The 17,054-nt window shown below is 40.8% G+C and overlaps 2 protein-coding genes across 4 annotated transcripts in view; one reads left to right on the forward strand and one right to left on the reverse strand.

The window, feature by feature from the left end:
* PEX3 (peroxisomal biogenesis factor 3) overlaps nt 1–11,966 on the reverse strand; it is a 33,879-nt gene extending 21,913 nt beyond the window's left edge. The window contains exons 1-2 of one of the 3 annotated variants that reach the window (XM_023632863.2): nt 11,687–11,966; nt 4,162–4,293 (exon numbers count right to left, since the gene is read on the reverse strand). In XM_023632863.2, the coding sequence (XP_023488631.1) occupies nt 4,162–4,293; nt 11,687–11,759 (205 nt within the window). In that variant the 5' untranslated portion in view covers nt 11,760–11,966. Of the gene's footprint in view, nt 1–4,161; nt 4,294–5,732; nt 5,852–11,686 lie in introns of those variants that run through there. The other 2 variants (XM_023632866.2, XM_070256255.1) reach the window with 2 other exon arrangements.
* A 96-nt stretch (nt 11,967–12,062) lies between these two features.
* The window catches only part of ADAT2 (adenosine deaminase tRNA specific 2), a 31,353-nt gene continuing 26,361 nt past the window's right edge, over nt 12,063–17,054 (forward strand). The window contains exon 1 of the mRNA XM_023632867.2: nt 12,063–12,196. Coding sequence (XP_023488635.1) covers nt 12,098–12,196 — 99 coding nt within the window. The 5' untranslated portion in view covers nt 12,063–12,097. The remainder of the gene's footprint in view (nt 12,197–17,054) is intronic.

Here is a 17,054-nt window from a genome sequence, read left to right on the forward strand (position 1 = left end):
GGTTGGGAGGGAAGGTGAGGGCTAGAGTTTTCAAATTCTTATGATTATTAAGAATAAAAACATTACATACTAATAAACCATTTATCTGCTTATGTTAAGTGAACAAAATTATACATATACGATGATCACAACAATGTAGACAAGTACACATAGAAGAAAGAATGGGAGGAATTATTCCCAGATGTTAACAGTGGTCTTTGGGGTATGGATTATGGGCAATTCTTCTTTTTCCTCTTCTGTACTCCTCAATTTCTTTTTACAATAAATGTTTATTTCTGATATAATAAAATGATTAAAAACAACATTTTTATCTTTAGCCATACTTTTTGCTTCCTATTTTATTGCTAATTTTAGAAAAACGTTTATTAAATACTACAAAGCGAGAAGCATTTTTTATAATCTAGACGAAAGCGCATCAGGCTAGGAATTAAGAGCTGCTGAGCCGCAGTTTTGGTTTTGCCAGTGGCTACTGCCTGCAACTGCCAAGAATAAGAGAAACTTAAAAGACGAGATAATACCCTATGGGGAAAAAGACTGCATGTAATTATAGGAGTTACTTTATTTATGGCTCTATGCATGGTATAAGAAATGGAGAAATCCACATGAATAAACTTAAAATGAGTTTCTAACACGAAATAAGTAATGAAAACAAAATGAAAAAAAATACCAAGAGATCATAAATGCCACACTCTAAAAGGGAAAACTTTAATGTATGATTTTTACTTCTTGACTAGGCGAGACATACTAATTAGAAAATCCATATTATTTTTTCCACAGAAAATTCAACTTTTAACCTATTCTAGACATTTACTTCAGCGCTGCATTATGCAGCTTCAGCATATTCCTCAAGCTGTACAATTAAATCACCAGTCATTTAGACCATTAACTAAAGTAGCAGCTCAGAGCCAACGGGAAAGGTGGCTTATGTCTTGGTGTACTTGGCATGTGTACCGAGCCCAAACACGGTCCGGTACCTTACCAAGAAAAAGCAAGGCTAGAGGCCCACGTTCAGAAACAGAGTAAGCAGGGAATTAAAGATGATGTGTATATAACAACAAGGTCTGAGAGGAGTCTCTTCAATTATTCTCCTGAGAGAGAAGAGCTTTTTACTTCCCACTTTAGCCTACTCAACCAAGGACAAGTCTGTTCTCTTCTACCCATCTGTATTAACACTGAACAAATATGTTTCTGTATCCACTTGAATACAGCATTCATGTCTTTCTTTAGCCACCTGGTCTGCCTGACAAACATCCCCAGTCCAACCACAAATCACAAGATGACCCTTCACCAGCTATGAATCTGTGTAACCCCGAGCAAATTATTGAAGCTCTCTGTGCCTCCTCCGTGCCTCAGTTTCCTCATCTGTAAACTGAGGATAACATTGGATCGACCTTCTAGGATTGTTGTAAGGATTAACTGAGACCTAAAGCATTTAGAACAGTGCTTCACACATGGAAACGCTCAGTACGTGTTAGCTCTTCTTCTTCTTACCCTTATTTGGCTTCTTCGGACACATTCCAGTTTGTATCTTCTTAAACATGTGAGAGGCAGACACGCACCTACACTTCGACTACTACAAAGCATGCCGCAACCACCTTTGATCGGAACCACAGACCTTTTATTACTGTAGTCTAAATTAGTATTTCTGTAAGTCACATCATACTGTTTGTTCAAAACAAGCTTATGCTTAGCTGGAATTCCCAATCCTTACTCATAAATCCAAGGAAGTCTGCATAACTCTGTGTCTGTACAACTGACTTTTAAAGCAGGACAATTCATTCACCTCAGTCTAGCACTTAAATGGGACAAGCCTATTTTGCATCCTGAAACTTCATTTGTGGTGTTAGCTATGTGACCAAGCATTGTGTCGTGTGTAAATTTAATAAGCATTCCTCCCAAATCTTTAGTAAAATCACGAGGAAGATAAAGCCAATGGGCAGGACACAAAAGCATTCCATTAGATGCTTTCAAGTTGGAACCAACTTCTTGGGTAAAAACAACTCGTTATATTTACCCAAAAGTACTAAATTTTTTTAGTATATCTGTTACACCTTATTCAAAAGGATAGAAATTTAATCATATGATTTGTAACTCCATTACCAATGCATGAAAGCTAGTTTGGAAAGTTTTTCAGTGAACCTGTATTTTGGCTCCTAGTGATGACCATATTTTATTTTTAATGGCCTATAGTCAGCTGTTTATTCATCTAAGGGTTGTGATGGTCATGGAAATGTGCCACCCACACCTTCTGCAGGGAGGCGCATAGTTAACTGGCAGTCTTAGCTGCCAGCCCTCTGGATCCATTACGGTGTCTGCACTGCTCCCAGCCAATGACAGTGCTTAGTGTGGATACCGAAACAGGCCTACGCCTGTGGGACTCCCCTACCATGGAACTCTGGCTTGAGGACTCCCCATTGGCCTGCCAAAACTTCCTTGGAACTGTGCTGTGGCTGGAGACTCTTCTCACCTAAGCTTCCTTCTTATCCTTTTCCATTCAAGGGCCAGACCTGCACTCTCCTTGCCTACTGCTGCTCCTTCCCCTTGAGGCTTCACAGGTGTTTCCACCAGTAAGTCTCTTGCACAGTGAATCCCATCTTAGCATCTGCTTCCCAGAGCACCCAAACTGACATACGGGTCCATGTCAATCTGAGACGTATTTTGAGACCCCAGCAGACACCTTTTTCTATTTTCTGAAAATGTGAGTAATAACCAGAAATGGACTGTTCTTAGTCTCTAAAAATTCACTGAAACATCTTTGGCAGCATCACATTAAATGCTAAATATCAATTTAAAGAATTATGTAATTTTTACAAAGTTACCATTTACTGAGGACTTACTAAGTACCAAGCACTTTATATGCATTACCTCATCACATTGTCACAAAACATTTATGAAGTGGGGTGATGACGACCATTTTACAGAAGAGAGAATGAGGTTCAGGTTTGCCCAGACACACAGATGTCCCCGGCAACACGCGGACCTGACCCAGATCTGCCTCGCCCTCAAGCCTGGGCTGTTACTCACGGGGCCTGATCCGAGCTGTCGCTACATACAGTCCTTACGATCACTATTTGCTTTACAGAATGAAGTGTTATTATTTCAAGCATTAAAAATCATACTCCAGCTGTAACTTTGGATGTGTCTCTTAACCTTAATCTCAGCCTTTTTACCTGTCAAATGAGAATGAAGTAAAAATAGTCACTTCAACTCTGAAAAAAATTTTACTTTCAAAATTGAAGAGAACCTACCTGTATAAATTAATTGTTCTTGAAAGAAATGTTAGAGAAAGGATTAAGCTTTTTTAAACAACAAAAAAGAAAAACAGGTTTGACATGGATTTGAGAACTAATTCTCAAGGAGTTATGTCAATTATACTATAACACCTTGTCCTCTTCAAATATGGGCAGTTGATTCTGCTCTGGCAGCCTCCCAGTAGGTTTACCATTAATTAACGTTGACTGAGCGTACTCTGGTGCTGGACTTAGGGGCCTCTAGCAGTCGATTGTAACTTAAACCAACTCATGACTCTGCACCATGACACAGGAGGCCGCATGGGATCAGCCTACTCCCACAGCCGTACTTCCAAGCACTCTCCCACTGCTCATTCTGCCCCAGTTACACGGCCTTGCTGCTGTTTCTCAAACGTGCCAGGCTTGTTCTCAGCACGGGCATCGTGCTTGGATCCCTCCATGGTGTCGTTGGGTTTCTCCTCCAGTGCTCCCTCCTCAAAGAGGCCTGACTCTCAGACTGCCCTGTCTTAGCCCCACTCTCACACAGCTTTATTCTCATAATTTATAGGAACCATCACTGTCTGTAGTTATTTATTTGTTGTTTATCATCTTTTTCTCTCATTAACATATAAACTCTGAATGTCAGAGATTTTTCTTTTTATTGTTTACTCTCTGCTTCCCCAGTGCTGGGTACCCCAGCATTTACCTAATGAATAAATAAAATGAATGAACAGGCATTTATATTGTATATTGCTTTATAGTGATTTTTAAAATCCACACTAAATGATGTATTTCAGTTAAATCATGTAAATACTTGCTGGATTTATGATTCTTCCTTTGTCTTTTCCTCTAACTTTGGCCCTGAGGTGTGTAAATTAATGCAAATCATCAAGTAACTTTATACAGGTATAAATATTTCTCTTTGCCTTACCTGTCATATTGCAAGTCCTCTGGTTACTTTCAAAATGATATTGTCGTCGTGCTTGGGCAATGTATTCTGCAGCCTCCCTTTCTTGCATTTCTCTGATTTTCTTCTGCCCATATTTCCCCAGGATATATACTCCTAAAATTAATTTTTAAAACAAGCTATTGTATTAATCCAGTTAGAGTATTAAAAATTCTAAACGTTATTTTTAACCTACTTTATCCAAATAGAAGGTTTATATTAGTGACAAGCTAAAAATTACAACTTTTAAAAACCTAAATTAAAGAACTGTGACCTAAAGAGACAGAAAAAGAGATGGGCATTTTAACAGCCAAGGACAGATGGGCACACAAGGACCAGATCTGAGGGGACAGAAAGGGACTGAGTCTACAGAGCCTGCCCGTGCCCCTCCCAGCGAACTGGAGAGGCTCTCAAGGTGCAGCATCGCGGAACATTTAAACAAATTACGTTTTATCCAGACAATGGAATTTTATGTAGCTATTAAAAACTACACTGCTAAATAGTTAATGAGTCAAGGAAATATCCATGTTAGATTGTTAGATGATAAAATAAGATCCTGGAAGTTTTGCTTTTTAATGTAAGTAGATACACAGAAAAACAGAAGGGTTTTAACTTCTAACATATAATAAACAATGATTATTATTGAATAGTGGGATAGCAGGTGATTTTTTTCTTCTGTTTGCTTCTCTATATTTTCCATATATTCTTCAAACAACATATATTACTTCTTAAAAATACAAGATAAAAATTTGAATAGGAAGAATAAAAGAAAGATAGGTAGTCAGGTAGACATCCGAAACCAGTAACTTCAGTGAAAAAGGAAGGGAGAAGAGGCTACAAAAATTTGTAAATGCTAACACTGCAGTATAAAAATATAGGTGGGATCAGATGGCCCGTGATTCACTTTGACACATTTCAGCATAGATACTATGATATACCTGTGCACGTTTTGGTCTATACCCTAGGGGTAGTCAGTTGTCCATCTGGGAATGTGAACACTTCCGAGTTAAAAGTCAGTTAGCATTTGATCAAAAGCCATACTCCAAGGTTTAAGCACTTCAGCTAACTTTTATCTAGCATAATGAATATGAGAAATGGATTTTCATTAGCAGTGTTTAAGATACTGGATTAGCTAAAACATTTTAGTACTATTCATTTGAATAAGAATATATGTTAGCAAGTCCTTCACTCTTAGGAACAGCTTAGCTCTGAATCCTCCCTCAGCTGCTAGTTCAGAGGATTCTTAAGTCAAAGGAGTTAACCAAAAGGCCAGCAGAATCCTACAGGTAGAACACTGTTGCATTTGCTTCAGGTAAATCTTTCAAGCACGGTTCTGTTGTAGCACCAAAAAAGGACACTGGCACTTCAACCGGTTTACTGAACCAGTTATGCGGTTCAACAGGTTTACTGAACCAGTTATGTGGGTCAACTGGTTTACTGAACCAGTTATGATACTGTTCCTCTAGGCTTGCTAACAAATGTTCTCATGGGTGCCAGAATTTGTTTCATTATAACCTGGCAACAAGGTTGTAGGGGAGTAACTAAGCCTCACCTACCTCCAACTGTCTGTGTCCTCCAGTATCTACCGAAAAGAACCTAAGAGCTGTGCATGACCTAAATAATTGGATTTGGTCTGTCTGTCACAGGTTGGGGAGGAGGCAGCCCTCTAGGAACTGCAAAGCAAACACATATTCTGAATTATTTCACTAATATAAGCATTGTATGGTAACAAGTTATACATTCTTAAAAATAATAGTTTAGTAAAAGGGTATGTGCTACAAATAAGTAGGCAGAAGAATGATTGCTGTTATGTTTGTATGCAAATAAGTGTATTATAATCATGCCTACAGAACAAAAGTTCACATAAGTGGCTTCCTGTAATGCATCCTCAATAAATTGGTGACAGTGTCAAAAAACCAACAAAACGAAGAAACTGGCTTAGGTTTTACAAAGCAGCCCTTCGACAGGCAACTCTCATACAGCAACTACTTCTCAATGAATTGCCTGAATTTAACTTGCACAACAGATTGCTAAGTTACGTACAAAATGATTATGTATAAATGAACACTTTTTCTCAAATAATAATAACAACGCAAAATGAAATGTAATGATGCTCTTTGTATAGCTAAGAATTTCCTGGAATAGTAAATTTGACTGGTATATGTGTTTTCCTGGGGAGAAGGTCCATTGCTTTCATTAGATTCTCAACAGTGTTTGATAAAAATATTTTAGGCTACTATATTTGTTTGATAAATGTAGTATATTCTACCTAAAGGTAAAAGAAGAAAATGAATTGTGATGGCTTGAATTGTGTCGCCCCCAAAATTCATATGTTGAAGTCCCAGTACTTCAGAATGTGACTTTATTTGGATGTAGGGTCTTTACAGATGTAATCAGGTTAAAAGGAGGTCATCAGGGTAGGCCCTAATCCATCGTGACTGGTGTTCTTATAAGAAGAGGAAACCTGGACACAGACAGGTGTAGAGGGAAGATGACATAAAGGCACAGGGAGGAGATGGCCATCTATAAGCCAAGGAGAGGGACCTGGAACAGATTCTTCCCTTTCAGCCCTCAGGAGAACAAATCCCGCCAACACACTGACCTTGGACTTCCAGCCTCTAGAACTGAGAGACAATAAATTTCTGTTGTTTAAGTCACTCAGTTTGTACTACTTTGTTATGGCAGCCCTAGCAAACTGATACATGGACTTAGGCTACAATCCCACAATCCACTATTTTTCTTGAGTTAGCACTGCAGTAAGTCCCTACACAAGGTCCAATTTACCCAGGCTCTCAGTCCCCAAATTCATAAATTCTGATTTTTTCAGATTTGTCTCTCTAGGAAAGTGAGAATGAAGGCAGAGAATTCATTCGCTGAAATACAGAGCTCAGGATCATCTATACACCTGACTGGCTGCCTGAATTCTGGCCTGGCTGACAGCAGATATAGACGGCTGTGGAACCACCTAAGTAAGTAACTTCAAGCAAGTCCTGTCTTCTCTTTTGGTCTAAATTTCCCCATTCATAAAATTTCATTATGGGATTATTTGGGATTTATATGATTATGTTGATGTGATTATGATTAATTACAAAAGCTGTGAAGTTTCTTCTGTAGCTATGACTTGATTTATGAATAATGAAAACATTCACTAAATACTTCAAAAAATAAACGTAAAATGTTTTGAGGTTTCCTTTCAGAACATTGCCGGGTAAAGCAAAACATCTTCAGTTTTTCCACGTAATAAATTTGGGTTTTTAAAACCATCTCTTAATCTTCTCTTCCTGGATGAAAATCTCTGCAATACAAGTATTTTACTAGATTAACAATTTCAATAAGAGTTTGAAAATAATCTATTAACATCACTCCCAAACCAAGAGACCACCAAATCCTGCTATTCTGATTCTACTTCGGAAATATTTTCTAAATTTTGCCACTGTACTCCGGCTCCTTTACCATTGTCTTCACTCAGACCCTGAATATGATCGCCCTTGAACTGGTTTAACAGCTTCCTAACTTTCCTCTTTTGTTTCTGGTCTCACGCCTTTCCAATCCATCTTTAATGTGCAAAGTGATTTTCTGAAACTTAAATCTGACATTCCTGCGTTCAGAATTCTTCAACACCCTGCCACCATTTCTTAATGTGCATTCCCTGTTCCACTTACATCAGAATTACTTGGGGATACTTGTCAAAAATGTAGCCTTTAAGGAAGTTCCTTGAAAACATCCCCAAATGTCTTGTTTTGTATGATGCTGTATCCCTAATACATGATATTGATACAAACGGGAGCTCAAGAAATATTTGCTTAATGAATGGATGACCGAATGACCTGCACTCTGGACCTAAAGAATCAGAATCTAGGAAAAAGGATTCTCCATTTTTACTAAGCCCCTTAAGTGACTGTTATCTGAACTAAAGTCTGGGAAGCACTGATACAAATTCTGAAGAATGGCACAGTGAGGAAGGCCCTTCACTATTTGCATGCAGCTAGTCCCCCAAATTCATCTTTTGCCTCTCCCCGTTTCTCCTGTGCTTAGCCAGTGAGACATGCTTTGATGCATCAAAAGCAATGTCTCTGAGTCTGGGACGTCCCTTTAGCATTTCAAACAACATATAATACTTCTTAAAAATATAAATATGTGCCCCCTTCTCCTTTGCTAGCTGTACAACTTAACCCCAGCGGACTCTCGAGTGAAGCTTGCCAGACACCTTCAGGTTTCTCTCCTCAATGCCACCACAGCACCCCACTCTGTTATGGCACTAGAACACTAGCATTGTCCTCCGCCTGTTTATTTCCATTTCTGCTCTCCGGACGGCACCGTGAGTTCCTCAACGTCAAGAACTGGGTCTTATTTCTTTGTACTCCCAGTAGGCACTGACTCTCATGCAAATGCTTGTTGAATGAAAGAGTGAATGAATGACTAAATGAAAAACTGGAAAAAACAAAAATCACAGGGATTAAGATATAAATTATAAATCAGTGCTCTGGGATTCTGAGATATCAGTAAGGCAATAAATATGAATCTGGTTGTTCTCCGTTCTGCAACACTTTCTCTAGTGTAGTGGTTTTCAAAGTGTGGCTTGGTATTCCTGGAGGCATTTACTACTCTTTCAGGGGATCGGTGAGTCTAAACTATTTTCATAATAACACTACAGTGATCCCAGCCTTTTCCATTTTCATTCTCCCATGACTGTACAGTGCAGTATTCTAGCACTCACGGATTCTACACGACATGTGGCATCGCAACCGACTGAAAGCATCCAGAGACATGAGAATCTAGCTTGCTTCAATTAAGCCAGACAGCAAAGAGATTTGCAAAAATGTAAAACAATGCTACTCTTCTCACAACTTTTTTTGGGAAAATACGTATGTTAATATGTAATGGGTTTACTACTGTTAGTTTTAAATTAATATTTTAAAAATTTCTTGGTTTTAATTTCTAATATGGCAACTACTGACACGAATTTTAAAAAGCTCTTTCGAGTCCTTAATTTTTAAAAGTATAAAGTAAACCTCAGGCCAAAAGGTTTGAGAACCACCGCTCTAGTTTTTTCATAAACTGGTCAAATTGTGCAAACTGGTCTAAAGGAGTTGCTTATTCAAAATGCAGGAAATTCCTATTTAAGAAGGCCTGCAACTCAAAGCTTTTACTTAGGTCTCCCCACCACCGAATGGCCTAACTTCTCGGAGCAGGCATGTTGATATCTTACCTTGCTCTCAAGCCTGTCAAAATGTGCCTCTTCCATTTAGTCCTTTCCTGACGTTCTACGACTGCACACGCTATCCGCCAGTTTGATTTGGATAGCATTTTTCCACTCTCTTATTGTTTTGCATTTTAATTATTTGTATACTTGTTGCTATGGTCTGAAAGTTTGTGTCCCCTCAAAATTCATCTGTTGAAATCCTAATGCCCGATGGGATGGTATTAGGAAGTGGGGTCTTTGGGGGGACGATTAGATTACGCAGGTGGAGCCCTCATGAATGCGATTAGTGTTCTTATAAAAGGGACTTCACAGAGCTCCCTAGCCCCTTCTGCCACCTCAGGATAGAAGTTTGCCACGTCAAGAAGTTTGCAACCCGGAAGTGGGTCCTCACCTAACCATGCTGGCACCCTAATCTTGGACTTGCACTCTCCAAAACTATGAGAAATAACTTCCCATCATTTACAAGCCACCCAGTCTGTGGTACTTTGTTATAGCAGCCTGAATGGACAAAACACTTGTTTCTCATCCCTATCGGACCGTGAAGTTCTTGAAGGCAGAGCGGTGAAGTGTGGAAAGAGAACGTGCGTTGGCATCTAATACACCTAGGTCTGAATTCTAGCTTCCTTGTTACTAGCTCTGAGACTCTGGGCAAGTTTCCTAAATTCTTAGGGCTCTAGTTCCCACATTTTTGAGTGAGGATAACAGTAACTACCCTAGTTGCCATCTCCACTGAATAGAAAATCTTAGCACAGTGCCCACTGGGCACCCTATAAATGGCAGCTGTTACTGTTAAAAATCTCTGTAAATCCTGTAGTTCCAATCACATTGCCTTCAACACTACAGGCATGGCGACAAACGCTTCCTCCATTAGATTAACTGAATTGTTAACATGTTAGGCCTTCCCCTGAAGCAGGAAGAATAGGAAGCTCAAACAAATGCCAACTGCAGTCCTCTACTCTTTCCTTTTTAGACTGACCTCCTTTTTTGTTCTAAAACACTAGGATTATTTTCTTTTTCTGTCCCTCTGAACTTTTTTCTTTCTTATTCCTCTTAATTTGTAACTATGAAGCTCTTGATAGCTTTTTGGAAAAAGTCTATAACTATCTCTTAAGTATTATACTCTTTCACTTCCCCTATGATTATGCGTAATCTACCATTAGGTTGTTCTGTAAGTCTGAAGGGGTATGCTACTCTTTCTGAGATTCCTAAAGAGAGATTATTTTCCTTCATGGAGTAGTGGCAAAAATATTTTACTTATACTTCTTCCATCACACACATATCTTTAGGTTCTACAAATAAAATGGACTCGGTAGTCTTACCATAATTTAAAATATATATTAAATATCAGCAATTGAGGATATTGGAAAATACATTTTATCTATAAAGGATTTCTCAAAGAATGTGATAAAAATTTACATTTGCTCACTATCGACTTGTGACAGTCCTCGGAGACAAGGAAAAGATTTTCTTCGCCTCATCAACAAGAATCCTGTTTCAGACTTTCAAGAACAACAGATCAAATCCCTGATGCTAAGAGTATTGCTAATTTCAAGTTGTTTAGGGGCGAAAGAATATAATCTAACGGTAAGAGAAAAGCAACCAAATTCTTTGGGAAACTTCTGTTCTTGTTTTTTAAGTATTTCTGCAACCAAAGCACGTAGTGATAAGCTCTCTCAAAAAAACTCAAATTCTAAAAATTCCGTCTTAACATTCCTACATTTCCTTCTCCTCTCTCTCTCAAGGCTTTCTCTCCTCTCCTTCAAATCCCTGCATATTGTGACATGACTGGCACAGGAGGAAAAGGCTCCCAAGATGGTTATCTCGTCTGTTTCTAAACCTCCTCTCGGCGTGTGCAACCCAGATAAGACACACGGGCGGGCGCGGTCCCGATCCCGACGATGCGGAGGGCGCCGGCACAGCATCCCGCAAGCGCTTTCTCCCTGCGTGATTTCCAGCTGAGCTTGCACGCTGAACGAGCAGAAGCAGCGCTCGGAGACCGATCTGGGTTCTCCCAGCCCTTCAGCACACCCGCGCTGTGTTCACGACTCCCGACGGACTGCACGCCCCGCGGCGGCTGCGAGCGGGCGGCACGCGCAGCACCGGGCCGCCCCGACGCGAGGCTCGGAGCCCGGGGGGACGCGCCGGGGCCGGGGGGCGGGGGGGGGCGAGAGCCCGGCAGCCCGGTCGGGGCGACGGGCGCAGGCCCGGGGTCGCAGCGCGCTCCCGCCGACGGTCGAACGCCCCCCCACGACTCCGGACGCCGGTCTCCGGTCGGAAAGCAGCCCCGCCACGGACGCCGCCACCCACCTCCGAGGACCGCGCCGAGGAAGATGCATTTCTTCTTGTGACGTTTCAGAAAATTCCACGTAGACCGCAGCATCCTCGAGCCCGGGGCGGGGGTGGAGGGGCCGCCGGCGCGGGGCGTCCCCGGGAAGCCGCTTCCGCCTCCCCTGGCCCGCGACCCCGTCCGAGAGCCGTCGTCCGGCTCGGCGCGCGCCGGAGGCCACCAACGCGACTCTCCGCAGAGCCTGTCACCGCGCGCGAGGAGCGTGGCCTGGGCGGGCCGGACGCCTCCAGCCGCCGCACCGCTCTCTGGGCCGGCGCCCGGGTCCGTCCGCAATTCGCTCCCCGGCGCCGCGCCGTCCGGCTCCCCCGGAAACTGGGCCCGCAGCCTCGGCGTTCCGTGCCAGCGTCCCGCCGCCGGGGCCCCGGGGCGCCATGGAGGCGGCGGCCGAGGAGTCCACGCCGGTCGGCCGCGGCGCGGGCTCCGTGTCGGCGGAGGAGACCGAGAAGTGGATGGAGGAGGCCATGCAGATGGTGAGGAGCGGGAGGCGGGTGCCGCGGTGGGAGCCTTCTGTGGCCTCGGCCCGGTGTGCCCTGGGCGGCGGCCTGCGGCTCCACGTCGGCGCCTGGCGCCCTGTGCGGGGGCGCCGTCAGTCCGTCCGTCCTGCTGTCCACGTCCTTTTACCCCTTCCTTCGCTGCCGTCAGGACTGCTGGTTGAGGGGGCTCTAATCAGATTTGTGCACGATCCGTGCTTTCCCCATGCTTCTATGTGCTGTAATAGTGTGTTTGGCGTGTGTATGTGTGTAAATCCGTCTACACACTCACGTAAATACGTAGATGAAATGCCCTTCGGTTTTCCGTTTCTCTAAAGCTGCTGTCAAAGAAATCGTCTTCATACATGTTTTTTCGTTTTGTGTTTATGATGAGGAAGATTGGCCCTGAGATAACATGTGCTGCCACTCTTCCTCTTTTTTTTTTTTCTTTTCTCCCCAAAGCCCCAGGACATAGTTGTGCATCCTATTTATAGGTCGTTCTAGTTCTTCTATGTGGGATGCTGCCTCAGCGTGGCTGGATGAGGGTGCCTAGGTCCGCGCCCAGGATCCGAACCCTTGAACCCCAGGTTGCTGAAGTGGAAGTTAACCACTAGGCCATGGGCCGGCCCCTTCATACGTGTTTTTGATTATATTCTTCCTATCCTTGGTGGCCTCTGGTCTCATAGTTAATTATTTCCATAATTATGCCTTCATTCACTCCACAAACGTTTATTGAGTACGCTGTGCCTGGCATTGGGGATCCAGCACGGAAACTGATTTTGGGATTCTCTATTCTCTTCTCATATTGTTTCTCCTGCATTTATTCACTATTACAGCCCAATATTTTTCTCTAAGCCGTGATGCATTACAGCATCTATCCAGTTGTTTCTGTTACTTGCATAATGCTCTTTTAAACTTGTTTCTCATACTTTTTTGAAAGTGACTCATAGTAAAAACATCTGTTTTATATTTCAACTCAGTAAACACACACATAGCTATAATTGAGACAAGTTTCACACAATAGAACTTACTTAACCTTCCTACGTACAGTTTTCCTGGTGTTTCTTTTTTATTGCATTTTGAAAAAAAATGCTAGTCATGACCCACTAAGTTGATTTCATGATCCATTCTTTAAGCCCGCTTCGAAATTTATTTCTTCCGTTAGACTTATGATACATACCCTTCTTTCTGATACTTAAAAAAAAAGTCCATATATGCATTAAAAAATTGATTGAGAATTTGTGACATGATTTGTTTGTCCTTTTATATTACTAAATTCTCCAAGTTGAAGACAGAGTTTTCATGTGATATCAAAGTCTCACTCTCCCTCCCTGAAATTGTTTCAATAATTTCATCTGTTAGGCAGCTTCTTAGCAAATAGGGAGGATGATAAAATAATAAAGGCTCACGAAAGCCAAAATATCCTAGAGTGAGCTGCGTCTGTATCCTGTGGGTGAGAGGTCGGAGGGCAGTTGATGTCTGAAAGCTGCGGAGTCAGAATCTATGATCTCTTCGGTTTGTTTTCATTTGCTTCAGGAGCTCTCCTTGAAGTATTTATCTACAGAGCTTGCTTAGGTGAAATTTTTCAAGGTGCTACCTAGAAGACTCAGTGGTTTCAAAAACAGCTACGTTTAGTCACTGAGTTTTTCCACCTTGTCAATCAGAACTGTGTTTTCTTTCCATCCTTTTATACTTTGGGTATTTATTTCCGTTAAGCATCTTTTGGTCTTAATGTCTTAGAATATTTTGTATACCTGCCTCTGCACTATTCTCCAGACTTCTGGGCTAAATGCTTAAGTCCTTTTACTACCTTTTGGTGTGATCTTGGGCAAGTCGCTTTATCCCTCTAGGGTTTTACTTTCTTCTCTATAAAATGAGCTGGTTGAACTCCACACAGTTTCTTTTTTTTTTTTAAAGATTGGCACCTGGGCTAATAACTGTTGCCAATCTTTTTTTTTTTTCTGCTTTATCTCCCCAAATCCCCCCTGTACACAGTTGTATATCTTAGTTGCCGGTCCTTCTAGTTGTAGGCAGACAGTTTCTAAGATCTCTCTGGCCTTGACATTTTAGTCTCTTCATTGGGTTATAAACACTGAGGGGTGTGATTACATAGTTTACCTCCTGCTACATGGGGTGAAGGAGGCCCTTACTTAGCAATGATTTTTTTTGGTTTCAGCCTGTACATACATGTTTCTTTCAGGCCTTAAACATAGGGAAAAAAGCTCTTGTCATAAATCTTGTGCTTTGTTCAACCATCCTCTCCACACGAAAGAAACTTCAAATCCTAAATTATTCTGAAGAATTGTTAAAGTAGTTGAAAGTGTATTGTATATTTCTGAGAAGAGTTTAAGATTGGACCAGAAGCGTAGCTAGTGGCAGATCTGGAAGCAGCGAGTTGGTCTCTGGTTAACATCTACTGAGGAATTTGAAAGTGAAACGTCCACTATGTGTGTGATAGGGAAGACACTAGCATCCTCACAGCATTAACACACTAAACGCTAGACATATTTATATGGCATTACGAATAACCAGAGTGTCTGGCTCTGATGGGACCAGACAGGTGAACACAGCCAAGTCATGTAATTTCTGGGCTTTACCTTCTTCACGTTGAGATAAAGGGGTTGCACTGGAAAATTTCTATCCTAGTCTACGATTTAATATGGAAACATAAGCCTGGGTTATAAAACAAAGGAAAACAGTTTTTGAGAAATGTTAAAATCTGTTTTTTTAAAATGTCATCTAAAGTTAGTGAAGCTGCAAAGATCAATCCAGCCCTCCCTGTCTAATAAGTACAGCTTTCATTGGAAGGCAAGGTATCATAATATAATTAACAGCCACAGAAAATGTGCATTTCATTTGACCCAGTAATATGGTTCTGTGGCATTTATCTTAAGGAAGCAGTTTAGAAAGATAAAATCATTGTCATTTCAGAGTTATATGTAACAGTGAAAAACCAGGAAGCATTTCAAACTTCTGATAACGGGAAATGGTTAATTAAATTGGGGTGTATTACTGTGTGGAATAATGTGCTGTTATTAAAATGGTTATGGATAGTAGGTACAAACAATGTTAACTGTCACAACTACGTATGATACTAAATATTAAACAAGCAGGATATAAATTATTTTCTACTATACATACAAGTTGAGGGGTTAGACAGGCCTATGTTCAAACTCCAGAATGGCTGCTGACAGGAAGTAACCTTGACAAGTCCTTAACCTTTCAACCTCAGTGTCCTCTTCCATCAAATGGACAGTGTCTTCTTCTGTGATATCTATCTCACAGGATTGTATACATTACAAGAGATAAAGTTTGTAAAGCACCTGACCTGATATGCTCAATAAATAGAAGCTGTTATTTTTATGAAATAAAGGCTAGAGGGGAACACACAAAAATAGTTAACATGGTAAAGTTATGGGTCATTTTAAAGAAATATATCAGCATATTTTTATAGTAGAAATGTGAAAATCTCATTGAAGAGATAGAATTAAAATAATAAAGCCAGAAAAGAACTAGTAGTAAATAAATTTTAGTCTTTATTGGGAGAAGGCCTGGAGGACTTGGAACGGAGATGGGGTTTTTTTTGTGTGTGTGTGGAAGATTAGCCCTGAGCTAACTACTGCCAGTCTTCCTCTTTTTTGCTGAGGAAGACTGGCCCTAAGCTAACATCCATGCCCATCTTCCTCTACTTTATATGTGGGACGCCTACCACAGCATGGCTTTTGCCAAGTGGTGCCATGTCCCCACCCAGGATCCAAACTGGTGAACCCCGGGCCACCGAGAAGTGGAACGTGCCCACTTAACCACTGTGTCACCAGGCTGGCCCCTAGATGGACTCTTTAAAGTATACCACCAAAGGTGGAAAACATAAAAGAGAAATTGGTAGGTTTTAACTACATAAACATTGAAAACTTCTACATATTGAAAGCAAGATACAAAGTAACAAAGCAAATGGCAAAGGGGGAAGATACTTGCAATGGGCATGAAAGGACAGGTTTGATAACCTTAATATATAAAGAATCTTTACAAACTAATAAGAAAAGAGGTACACCCTGATGATGAAGTCAGAAGGATATGAACAAGATATTTCTAAAAGAAATACAAATAACTAGCAAATAAGTGAATAAAAGTGCATTTTCACTAGTAATAAATAAAATTCAAATAAAAAAGATTCCATTTTTCACCTGTTAAATTGGCAAAGGTGAAAAAAATTGTAGTGCTTGCTGTTGGTGAGGGTATGTGTGTGGGGAATTGCTAGTTGGTTGCTGAGGTTGGGGCAGCCTTTCTAGAGGGCAGTTCGGCTATGCAGACAGAAAAAAGCCTTAAAACTGAGTTTATCCTTTGATCCAGTAATATGGTGTATATTTTTTCCAAATGAAAATATTTTAAAGTTTTCTTTTTCTGAGTATATAAATAATTCATAGTCATAAATTCAAGCTATAAAAAAGATTTAATAGATTAAGTAATAATTACCTAAAAATCCTACCATCCGAGATAACATTATGAACATTTTGGGAGTATCCTTCCATATATTGCTGTGTCCATGTGTAAACAGACATGAATGCTCTTTTTGAATGTTAGAACCCTGTGGTGGGTTTTTAAAAATGTATTTTTTGACGTATATATCTTCACATTAATGAAATTATATATTCCCTTTTAAATTATGACCTCTTTTTTTTTTTTCCTTACCCTTAAATATTTTATTTTGGTTTATCTTCCCCTCACTTCCACCCTAAGGTACTTTTATTGCTATGTATAGATTACCAAAAGTGGGTTAAAGGAAGCCTGTGGTTTTTTAAAACCATATAGATATTAGATTGCCTTCTAGAACGGTGCTGCCCAGTATACTAGCCACTAG

Source organism: Equus caballus, chromosome 31, assembly GCF_041296265.1.
Source record: "Equus caballus isolate H_3958 breed thoroughbred chromosome 31, TB-T2T, whole genome shotgun sequence".
NCBI classification, from domain to species: domain Eukaryota; kingdom Metazoa; phylum Chordata; class Mammalia; order Perissodactyla; family Equidae; genus Equus; species Equus caballus.